The sequence below is a fragment of the Sesamum indicum genome, linkage group LG6, assembly GCF_026168435.1.
Source record: "Sesamum indicum cultivar Baizhima isolate 11 linkage group LG6, ASM2616843v1, whole genome shotgun sequence".
NCBI classification, from domain to species: Eukaryota; Viridiplantae; Streptophyta; class Magnoliopsida; order Lamiales; family Pedaliaceae; genus Sesamum; species Sesamum indicum.
In genome coordinates, this window is record NC_142662.1 from 23,726,182 (window position 1) to 23,737,906 (window position 11,725).

Sequence of the window (11,725 nt, forward strand, 5' to 3'; positions counted from 1 at the left end):
ATAATTTATTTTAATTTATATTTTAATAAATAATAAAGAAGTATCGAATTCGAGACTTAACCAAGAAAAGCGCATGTGCTGCTTTGGTCCAAACCTCAAATCCAAACAATTACACAAACAGACACGCACACACACACACACAAGAAAAAGGTTTTGTTTTATGCATCAAATTTTCTGTGGTTTTGACTCAAGAACCAGCGCATATACACAGATAAGCAATCCGAATATTCCAAACCTAACAAGAAACCCCTTCATTTTTTTTTTCTTTTTAAATTCTATATATATATATATATATATATATATAATTTTGTTGATCATTGTCTGGATCCATGCATGCAACCAATAGGAAGTTCACATGATGCCACTTGAAATTCTTGATTTCTGATAATTATGAGTGTATAATGTTTAATATGTTGGGTAGTTAGATGATTGAGCGCATGACAATTATTTATATTTTATAACTTAATCCAGTACATAAAACATATTATTGCACGGGTTAAAATAAACTTAAACTCCACAAAAGATAGTTGTACCCTCCAAAAACTGAGAAACAACAAAATAAGACAAGAATTCACGTATTTTTAATCGAGCCCTGATAATTTGAAATAATAGCCGTTGATGCTTCCACCACCCAAGGCTAGTTGAAACCGTGGATGGCTCTACACAATCCCTGATAATTGCCCCTATGTAAATACAAAAGTTGAGAATGTATGCATTAACTATACATGAGATCTAACTTTATGATCTGTACATTTGTTATCCTTAGCGAACTCTATCTTAAATATCAGAAGGTTTTAGTTAAGAATCTCATCAACAAACTTAATTCAATTATATTGGAGGTCATCCTATTTTCAATTCGAGGAGTAAAAATGGACCCCACCTGATAGGACGTCTGATATGGACCCCATCTCCAGCTTGAATAATCACATCATCTACGACTTGGACCGGAGTGTAACCTGCCTATATCTTGTCATTTCGGTTTACCAACTGTGACTGCTAAAAAGGGATTGTTGCTCATAAAGAGTGCATTTGGGGTTTAATTAGTTGGTAATTGCAGTTAATTAATAATTGGTAGGTGGAGTGGACATTATTAATTATTTCGAAATAAATGCATGAAAATGTGTTAGATTTTGTCTGTGTGACTATGAGTACAATCAATTTAGGGTGTCTTTTCACCTGAATAAATTATAGCTATTTTTTCTAAAATTTGACATAATTATAAAATACCTCTCGAATTTAATTTATTTCATTAAGTTTTTAATCAGTTTTTATGATGACATGCCCAGAGTATCTTATAATTTTATTAAATAATTTCATAAATTAATATTCCAATTGGTTATTTACTTTGCCCATTTCCAATTTTTTAAATATTTTATTTTTTAAAAAAAATAAAAATAAAGTAGTGAGTTTTTCATTATCTAAGGAATACAAAATATTTTTTTTTTCATTTGAAAGAGTATTAATAATTTTTTAAATAATAAAAAAATATTTATAATTATACCACACCTTAAAAAATAGCTTTTATTTACCCTTTCTTTAGTTGTTGATAGTTTTATTGTACCAACAGTAGGTAGGCCAACAAGCATTTGATGTCTGAATTTTGTACTCAAAAGCTTGAGTAATTGCTCGCGAGCTCAATAAATTAACGTGGAGGCTGACAATCTGCATGCATACCCTTAATTAGCGAGTTAAATGGAATTTACCTGATTGTGATGTAAGAAATAAGCAAAAAAATTTATGTGAAAAAAACAATAAATTACATTTTATGTGTTTTAAAAAATGAAGGAAATTATCCCGTTTAGATAGAAATCTTTTTTGCTTTATTTTTCAAAATACAAGGGATATTTTGTTTTTTGTTTTTTTTACAGAAAGTTTTTTTACTCGTTTTTCATATCATAGAGGTAAATTGCATTTTACACCTTAATTAGTAGGCAAATTATATAGTTGATACTGCTAATAAGATTACAAATACCTTTTGGAATTAATGGTCGTCTAACAAGTACCTTAATGAGCTGTACCATGAGGGATATTTGTCAGACAATCATTAATTTTATATGAGTATTTATAATTTTTTAAATAATAAAAGTGTATTTATAATTATGATAAATCTCAAAGAATTCCGTACTAATTTATCCTAAAAGGTATAAAGATTAGTCCACCGTAAACAGATTAAATTAGAGAAAGATGGATATGCGAACGACCAAACAGGGAATAAAAGACAGACAAAAGAGAGCATTCTACGAATTGTCAAAGAATGGTCTGAGAAAGAACATGCATGCATGTAGTGCACTCTAGGTTTAGGCCTAATTCCATGCACCTTCCTTAATAAAGTTTGGTCACAGGATCCGTTTGGCAAGCATGCATTTGCAGTACCCCCACCAACAACCACGTTTTTGTCTCGATGATAAGGTTGATGTCGCTTTTTTACAATTATTCAAGAATCGAACCCCACGGATTGGATATTTGTAAATTTAAATAGTAATTTTATATTTTTAAAAATGAGGGTGGATTAAGACAATGAAAAGCGTGATTAATATCACTATACCAGTCATACATAATCAAGAGTTGATGTCCTATGTGAGCCTCCACAACCAAGATTTCTTACCAGTAAAGTCGTGTTGTGGAACGAAATAATTGTGATTTATCAGGAGAAGTCGTTGTCAGAAACTCCACATCACAGTATATACATAGGCCAGATTGGAGATCTGTATACGTAGACATCTACATACGCATCCAGTGGATGCGATTTTACCAAGTGCCAATTTATTTTTTATCAATGGAAATCCTTTGATACGCAAGTCAAAATTCAGTCACAAAGACTAGAGATGTTGAAATGTATTAATCTATGACAGAAAATACGCATTCTGAGAGAGAAATACGAGCCACTTACTATGGAGAAAAAAACATAAGAAACTCGCAGGCCATGTATGATAATAGAGAAATGAGAAGTAGGCCGTTCGGATAAATGAGCAGTAGGCCGTTCAATACATCAATAATTCAAACCAACATATATATTCAAATAAGATAAAAAAAAATGACTATTACAAAATTAAACATAAACCTCGACCTTGCCAATCGAGTTGTCTCAACCTTTTGGTTGTGCTTTTGTTGTTTTTAAGAGGGAAAATTATTTGTTTAGCCCTTTAAGATTGACTGCTTTTAATTTTAGTCCTTTAAATTTACCCGTTTTAGCTTTAGTCTGGTAACTTTTAAAATTGATTAATTTTAGTCATTTAATCCAATTACGAACAATTTTACCTGCACAGCTTTTTAAGAGCAATTATAGTCTAATGATAAGTGGGGCGGGGAGACCATCACCCCCACCGCCTCACCTACACTAATATATATATTTGTATATCTAATGATAAATTAATATTATAAATTGATGAATTGCACACATATTTAATATATTTACACCTGTACTCTTATGCCGAAGTTAGTATCGAATTTAGGAGAAAATAATCGTAGGAGATAAAATGTAATGAGAAATCGTGATAGAGTAAGCAATTTCGTGATAGAAATCGCGCTACGAGTGCAATTCGAATGCTAAAGCAAGAAGAGAGAGTGGTTTTTCAGATTTTGGAGGGAGTCCCCGTAGAGGGATTGAAGGTGTCCCTGTTGGTGGACTAAAGGCGTCCCTGTTGAAAGACTGAAGGTGTCCCTGTTGGAGGACTGAAGAAGGCGTCCCTGTTGAGAGGTGCTGAAATGAGAATTTGAAATAAAAATAAGAATTGTATGAGTAAAATATGGCAAAAGCACAAGTTGAGAGTTGCATCAAAATAGCAAGCTAATTTTCAGCTTCTTGAAGGTATGTCTGTTGGGGGGATGCTGCCTGTATTTATAGAGAAGGAGTCCATCTTCGTAGGAACTCTATTTGTGAGTTGTAGTTTTGAAAAAGAAGGCAAAAATTTGGGGATATGGCACGATCTTATCTCCTCTTTGACTTGAGCAACAAGGCTTTAGTTGGGGGAGGACTCCTTTTAACAAGAATTCCTAGGAAAAGGGAAGCAGCTTGGAAGGTGGTTTTAAGGTCCTATAGGCCTTGTACCAAGCCTGCTGCTTGGGCTGAACTGGGCTTCCCTCTTGGGCTGAGCTTGGCGTACTGGGCTTCCCTCTTGAGTTGAACCTAGTAATTTCTCAACGGGCCGGCCTCATAATGTGGGCCTCCTACGATGTTCCGAGTCCCTTATCTTTTTTTTTTTTGGATCGTTTGGGCCTCTTTGGGCCAATATATTTTTATGCACATCAAAGAAAATTAATATAAGAGATGCGAGAGATCAAAACAAACAAAATATGAAACACAAACCTTCCACTTTTCTTTCCTCTCTCTCTAAAAGAATCTTTTATTTTATTTAATTATACAATTTTAATGTGCATAAAAATAGATTGACCAAAGAGGCCCAAACGATCCAAAAAAAAAAGAAAGAAATGAGAGGCCCGTGACATCCTAGGAGGCCCAAGTCATGAGAAACCCAAATTATGAGAGGCCCAAAAACACTTGATAGGCGGCCTCGATAGGTGCCCCATAGAAAGTTAATAAGCCGGCAGCCTTGGCGGGTACCCTCCAGAAAACAGATCGAGAAAGGGAGGAGGCTAAAAGCATCCCCTACTCGGACCATGATCAAAGCCCGACAAATATTCGGCCCAAAAAGCTTACACATATGACATCCATCTTTCCTACGTGACATCTCGTCAACAGCCATATTGGACCACATCACCCTAGGAGGATCCTCCCTAACGGCTGAGACTCCTCACAGACGAGGAAGGTGCACCCAAAGTCTTGGACGCCTTGGCAGCTTGGACTCCCAAGTGGTTAGGAGTCCCTCCCAAGTGGTTAGGAGTCCCTCCCAAGTGGTTAGGAATCTTTGCTCATGAAGAGTCTCCCCAAATTCAGAGATATGATTCAAAAACACTTCTAACAGAAGATAAGATCAAACCATGGCTTATCAAAACAGCCTTCATCCAATTTTTTCGAAAATAGAGGAAACATGTACAGTCCTATCAGAAGAGGGCACCTCCCTATAAATACAGGTTTATTCTTCCATGTTCAGGGCACTTACACACACCTTCATGAAACCCTCTAATGTATTTCACACATCTCTTACTCTCTAAATCATCTCTCTCACTCTCTAAACACTTTTTAGATATTGTTTAAACATTTTTTAAGTACTCTACAAGTACATTATCATGTATTCTTGCACTTTTTACCGATTTTATTCACCATATCTCAATTTCAAATTACATTTATTTAATTTTTTACTTTATCCATCTTAAATCCAATACTAACTTGGGTTACGGAGTGCTAATGCCTTTTTTGCAGGCCCCCCTTCAGAATTAGCATTTACTTCGACCCAAACTTTGAGCATAATACATATTAATTGGACCAATGCTTTTTTTAAACACATCAAACTTATATAATATTTTTATTGACATAATTATATTCATGAAAAAACTAGGATATATGGTAGCACTACGGTTGTATAATTAATTATTATGAAATAATTAGCTTTAGAACAAAGATATTTGAATAAAATTATGCCAAAAATTTAGATGAGTAAAGAGAGATAAAATACGATAATTTACATGGTTATAGATGTCAAAAAGTTATTTTAAGTTATTTTCTCTTAATATAAAGTTATAATAATTACTTATTTATGAAAAAAACGAATGAAATTAATTTAAACTCAGTTCATATAAATATCATAAGAATCACTTAGACACTCTTGTAATTGTCTAATAATTGTACAATTATGTGAAAAATTAATTTTTCATTCACATCGAAAAAAGAAAATGGATTGGATTTTCTATTGCAATTTTTATTGTATTTTTACAAAAATACACGTAGTCATGTGTATAACTTTTAAAAAAAATTAGTTAATTTTTTAATGTAAATAAAAGATGTAATAGCATGGGGAAAAATAAGATTTTAATTATTCGGATCCGGGTAGCAATCAAGACCGGGCTGAAATATTACCAGACCCGCCTCCAGCAGCTGGTGGAGTCTCCACTAAGGTTTGCCCACGTAGCGCGTCTCCACGGACGCCCACATCATCACTAACGATAAACTGATAACTGCAGAGGCATAGGAAAAGGAAAACACGCAGTCTCCACTGTGTGTTGTGTGTGTAGAGAGAAACATGGCGAAATTCTGCTTGCAGCTGAACGCCGGCATAGGCAGAAATCTTGCCACGGCCTTCGCGGCTGATACCGGCGAAAGGAAGAATAGCAGGAAAATTGAGAGAGTCGAGCTTCCGGAGAAAGTCAGGAATTCTAGAGTTCTGATATTAGGGGGCACCGGAAGAGTGGGAGGCTCTACTGCCCTAGCCCTGTCCAAATTCTGCCCCGATCTTCGCATAACCGTGGGTGGTCGGAACAGGTAATTTTATGTCTTTGATACTGTCCAAATTCTTGTTTCGGAATAGAGTGAATCGGGTTAAATCAATTGATGCTACCCAATTAAGGAATCTGTCTGTCTTGAAATATTCCTTTTGGCAAAATTTAAGATATTCAAGTGAAAAGTTAGCATAGAGAATTCTTAGCGCTTCTTTAGCTCGCTCTGTTACTTCTTGTGCATGATATAGATTTTGGCGTATCTTGGCGTGTCGAGGGAGACGTCACTCATTGAACACTGTTGTACCGTAACATTGTATTATTTATTTAATAAAAATTATATTTACCTAAAAAAAAAGTTAGTGTAGAGAAATATGTTTGATGGTTGATTTCTACAAAACTTGGTTTTTTTTTTTGATTGACAGGGATAAAGGCGCTGCAATGGTGACTAAATTAGGCAACAGCGCAGAGTTCTCCGAAGTTGACATCAATGATAGCAGATCACTGCAAGAAGCTTTGAAGGGTTTGTGATTCTTGTAATTGTTTCCAAGTTGTGTTCAATCTACATAAGTAGTAATTTGTACTGGTCCTTTATTTGTTAGATTAGACCGACAATACTAAGATGCATGACATTTCAGGAGTAGTAATGCTTTGATAGTTTCAACTACTTGTGAGTACTCTTATGTTTTTAGCTATGTGTAGATGTGGATCTTGTCATTCATACTGCCGGGCCGTTTCAGCAGGCTGAGAAGTGCACTGTGCTTGAAGCTGCAATTTGGAACCAGGTGAGAGAAAGGTAATGAGCATGCGTTTTTAAGTTTCGGGAAACTAATGTGATCTTGTGGACATATTGTCCTTGATTGCTGGGTTCATATCAAGATGAGAGTTGATCTTAATTGTTTCTGTTGAGCAGACTGCGTATCTTGATGTGTGCGATGATACAAGCTACGCGTGGCGTGCAAAATCATACATGAACCAAGCACTGGATGCGAATGTTCCGGCAATAACAACAGGGGGAATCTACCCAGGAGTGAGCAACGGTTCTGCTGCATTATCCTTGTAAATCTGTTGAAGCACTTAAAAACCTTACTGACAACTAGCTATTTGTGTTAGAAAATAGCAAGACGGATTGTGCAATAACAAAAAGGAAACTCAAACACAAGCAACACAAATTTTGTATTCAGAGATAAATTATAGATTATTTGTATAAATGCAATAAACGACCACTCATCAACTGTATATATTTGGGTGCCTTTAGACCATCTATAAATCTAATGGCATTTGATCCAGTTGTCAAGCATTAATCCCTTCTGCGTAATTTGTTACAGTGATGGCAGCAGAGCTGGTCCGTGCAGCCAAAAGCGAAAGCAAAGCTGAACTAGAGAGGTTAAGGTAATTGTCTTCTTTAAAATATAATCATCATCTCATTGTGATCTCTTTAATTGGATGACAGTTTATGCTGTCCTACCGTTCACCTGTATATATAGATATCTGCCTGTACATCTGAAGGGAACATGAAAAACCTCTGATGGAATGCAATAGAAGCATAGTTTATTTGCTTGCTAAGTGCGAGGGACAGAGGTCAGCGGAAACATAATAGCTAGATTCAGAGAGTTTGCAGCACCGTAGCTTGGAAGTCAAAATACTTACTAATATGCCAATTTCCTCCATTTCTTGAAATTGTTTGCAGCTTTTACTTATCCACATACTTTCTTGTTTTTAGGTTTTATTATTACACTGCTGGCTCTGGTGGCGCTGGCCCAACAATATTATCAACGAGCTTTTTACTTCTTGGGGAGGAGGTAGTTGCATATAATAAAGGTTCGCTGATGGACTATGCTCTCTTTCTCTCTCTCTTGTTGTGTGTCCACTTTTGGCCGATTGCCTTCTATTGTTGATTTTAATTGGATAGAAGGTCTGTGACAGGAGAGAAAATCAAACTGAAACCTTATAGTGGGATGCTCAACATTGATTTTGGACAAGGAATTGGAAAGCAGGATGTTTTTCTACTGTAAGTTTCTTACAATCATATCTTCTTATGCCTTTTGTTGCTAATAAATTAAACATTCTAAGCTTACTGTTCATAACGTTGTCAAATTGGACCAAGTATTTTAATAGGCCTTCACAATTAGAATTTTAGGAAAGGATGCTCTGATGCTTTTTCTTAGGATGTCCTTACATTACATTTTTAGACACTCACACATGTTTGTAGAAAAGTATTTCTGAAAAATTTCCCTAATGTATAGTTGCAGAAAACATTTCTCATTGTTACTCTAAAAGAATTTTGCTTTCAGGAATTTACCTGAGGTGAGAAGTATTCATGAGGTGCTTGGAGTACCGACTGTCAGTGCTCGGTTTGGAACTGCACCGTTCTTCTGGAACTGGGGAATGGCAGCCATGACATATTTGCTTCCGGCTGTATGTAAACTAAACATTTAATATTTCACACATCTTATTTGTGAGACATAACGTTATACACTCCTCACATTCAATATGGTCTAGAACAATAATCTTTAAGTCGCCATGCACGTTTATAATTTACTTTTTCGGAAAATAGAGAACTTCTCTCTCTCTCTCTCTCATTCATAAGAATGAAATGTTGTTTGTGTTTCAATGAGCGCTAGAACGACTGAGTAACACGACCTCTACGTTATTTGTTTATGTTACTCCATCTTGATTATGATTTTATAAGATTCGTAACATTTACAGGAAACCCTCAGAGATAGAAGTAAAGTTCAGCAATTAGTTCAATTATTTGACCCTCTAGTCAGGGCAGTTGATGGAATCATCGGAGAGAAGGTGTCAATGAGGGTATGATTTTCTGTCTTATAATATCTCATTGGAGTGTACTTGTAGGACAAAATAAATTTAAAATTATTGAAACTCTATATAATGAGATTGCTTCCGGCTTTATAATATTTTCATCGAAACAGGTTGATTTGGATTGTTCGGATGGACGGACTAGAATAGGAATATTCAGCCACAAAAGACTATCTGAGTAAGTCTTTCTCTTACTTCCACATCCTATATTCACCCAAGAATGCCATTTGCTGTAAATCAGATTCTCTGCTGAAGTTAATAAATGGAGAGGATATCGTGTTCCGTTACAATCAATGTTTTTCAGATCGGTAGGAATTTCAACAGCTGCATTTGCCGTTGCCATTCTCGAGGGAAGCACACAGCCGGGAGTGTGGTTTCCAGAAGAGGTACCCATGCTAAAACATTAAAGATCGTAAAACTATACAGTTCTTCTAGGGGTGTCAACTAATCGAGTCTAGTCAAACATGTTACTGAACAAACTTATTTGACCTTTTATCGAGTTTTAAAAATGGTATTCGAACTTGTCTCTATTGTTGCTCGAATCGAGCTTGAACAAGCTTTAATTGAGTCTAACGAGTCAACTCGAGTAGCTTGATGCTTCTACTCATTTGATCATCTTTTCACTAATTGCATCAAGCTCGGGCCAAGTTTCAAATCTCATCGAATGAAAAACGTCCTCATGCTTGGTTTATGCTCAACGAGCCAAGTCTGAACAAGCTTCAAAAACATTAACTTGGAGTAAAGGATGGAGTAGCTTGATTTATTTTTCAGCCCCTCATTCTATTCTATTTAAACTTGTTTCACACTGTGCTTGTAGCCCGAAGGTATTGCGATTGAGGCAAGGGAAACTCTTCTCAGTCGTGCTGCACAAGGAACGATCAATTTCATCATGAATAAGTAGGATTTCCTAGCAGCAAATCTAGGTCTGCTTTCGTCAGCCCACTTAACTTGGCTCTCGTTTCATTTTATAGGGCTCCATGGATGGTTGAAACAGATCCAAAAGAGATAGGTTTTGGAATTTACTCTTGAGAACATTGTCACAGACTCGTGTAAACCAAGTTGCATCAGCTGTTCAGGCCTCAACGGACCACTGTAATTCTTCTTTCCTCATAATAGTTTGCAACTTTGAATAAGTGACGAGCAAAGTTGGATCACAACAGTGCGTCGTTGTTGTGTTCAAACAGAGTTGAGCAATCCAGCTCCGAGTTGCAAGGATCCGTTCAGTCTCCACCTTATGCAGTTTCATTGCAGCTGTAATCCTTCTTGTCAGATCTGAGCATAGTTATTTTTCCAAATGTTACTGATAAATATCTTGAAATTCACTGAGCTGTGAATGTATATCAGTGGCACTTGTTTATTTATTCATAATTCTTGATTGTTTAATTTTTCTAAAAAATTACATAGGAAGATGAATATGTCAGAAATTTATAATATCTTAAGAAGATTTATTACAACTATATATAAAATCAAGAAAAAAGGGTGTTGGATTAGTTCAAAATACATGATGAAGTTTCACTCAATATTGTTTATGAATTTTGATGTGCATATTAAATTGTTAGATCCTCTTGCATCGAATCCGTAAGCATACGTTCTAAACCGCTATAATAAATCTTAATTACTCGGTATACGTAACTTACAAAGTAAGCAACGATGACAATCACATTGAAAAAGTCTATGATATAATATTTCGATGCATAAGTCGATAAGGTCATACAAGAGAAATTAATATTAGAGGTCATATGATCAGCATGAGTTCATATATACCCAACATCTAATCATTTTAATAAAATTACTCAAATTTTGACCTATTTTATAATTAATAAAAAGTTGGGGGCATTTAGAGCATTTTACGGTCTTAAGGTGATATCCGTATCAAAGTTTATAACAAATTGGAGTACCAATTTATAGAATAACTGATTGATTGGTCGTGCTAGCGAAAACAAGACTCCCCACAGTAATAAAGGAAAATTGATGGAAAAGAAAAAATTAATAACATACTAGTAATTTATACGTACTCGCATAATTCTTTAATATTATTTAAAATAAATACTATAATTCTTATTATTTAATAAAAAATATATGAAATTAATAAATTATTTTAAATTTATAAGGAAATACTGAGAAAAAATAAATGAAATTAAAAAAAATAATCACCAAATGAAGTTAAATAAATAAATTAAATATTAAAAGATACCAAAAGACCCTCTTCCTTAATAATAAAGTACAGATAGCATTGTATTCAATAAAATTATGTGTGCGAAAATTTCATACCACCGTTGCTAATAAAAACTAACCGTAAAAAGGAAAAAACATATTGAATAAAATTTAAACTATAAAAATAATTGTTTTTCATTGCTGCATTGAATTAAAGACTCTGACATGGTGAATGAATTCCAAAATTTAAAAAAAAAAAATGATCCAATTACAGTCAAATACTTATGCAAGTAACGTACATAAATATATACAAATTCAATGCCAAATTTAACGTGGATAGGGTCTTCTGACCAACAATTTTCTCCCTTTAAAATTAAAAACCATTTGAAATTAGTATTACTTAACATTGACTAAGAGGTGT

At 34.7% G+C, this 11,725-nt stretch overlaps 1 protein-coding gene across 1 annotated transcript; it reads left to right on the forward strand.

The window, feature by feature from the left end:
- Nucleotides 1–6,027: 6,027 nt before the first annotated feature.
- LOC105163644 (uncharacterized) lies at nucleotides 6,028–10,511 on the forward strand. The gene is made up of 13 exons (XM_011082072.3): nucleotides 6,028–6,376; nucleotides 6,756–6,853; nucleotides 7,033–7,115; nucleotides 7,244–7,370; nucleotides 7,659–7,722; nucleotides 8,054–8,151; nucleotides 8,257–8,341; nucleotides 8,625–8,748; nucleotides 9,040–9,141; nucleotides 9,264–9,328; nucleotides 9,455–9,536; nucleotides 9,968–10,047; nucleotides 10,122–10,511. The coding sequence occupies exons 1-13, from the start codon at nucleotides 6,138–6,140 to the stop codon at nucleotides 10,177–10,179; spliced, it is 1,305 nt and encodes a 434-aa protein (XP_011080374.2). The 5' UTR covers nucleotides 6,028–6,137; the 3' UTR covers nucleotides 10,180–10,511.
- The last annotated feature ends 1,214 nt before the right edge of the window (nucleotides 10,512–11,725 follow it).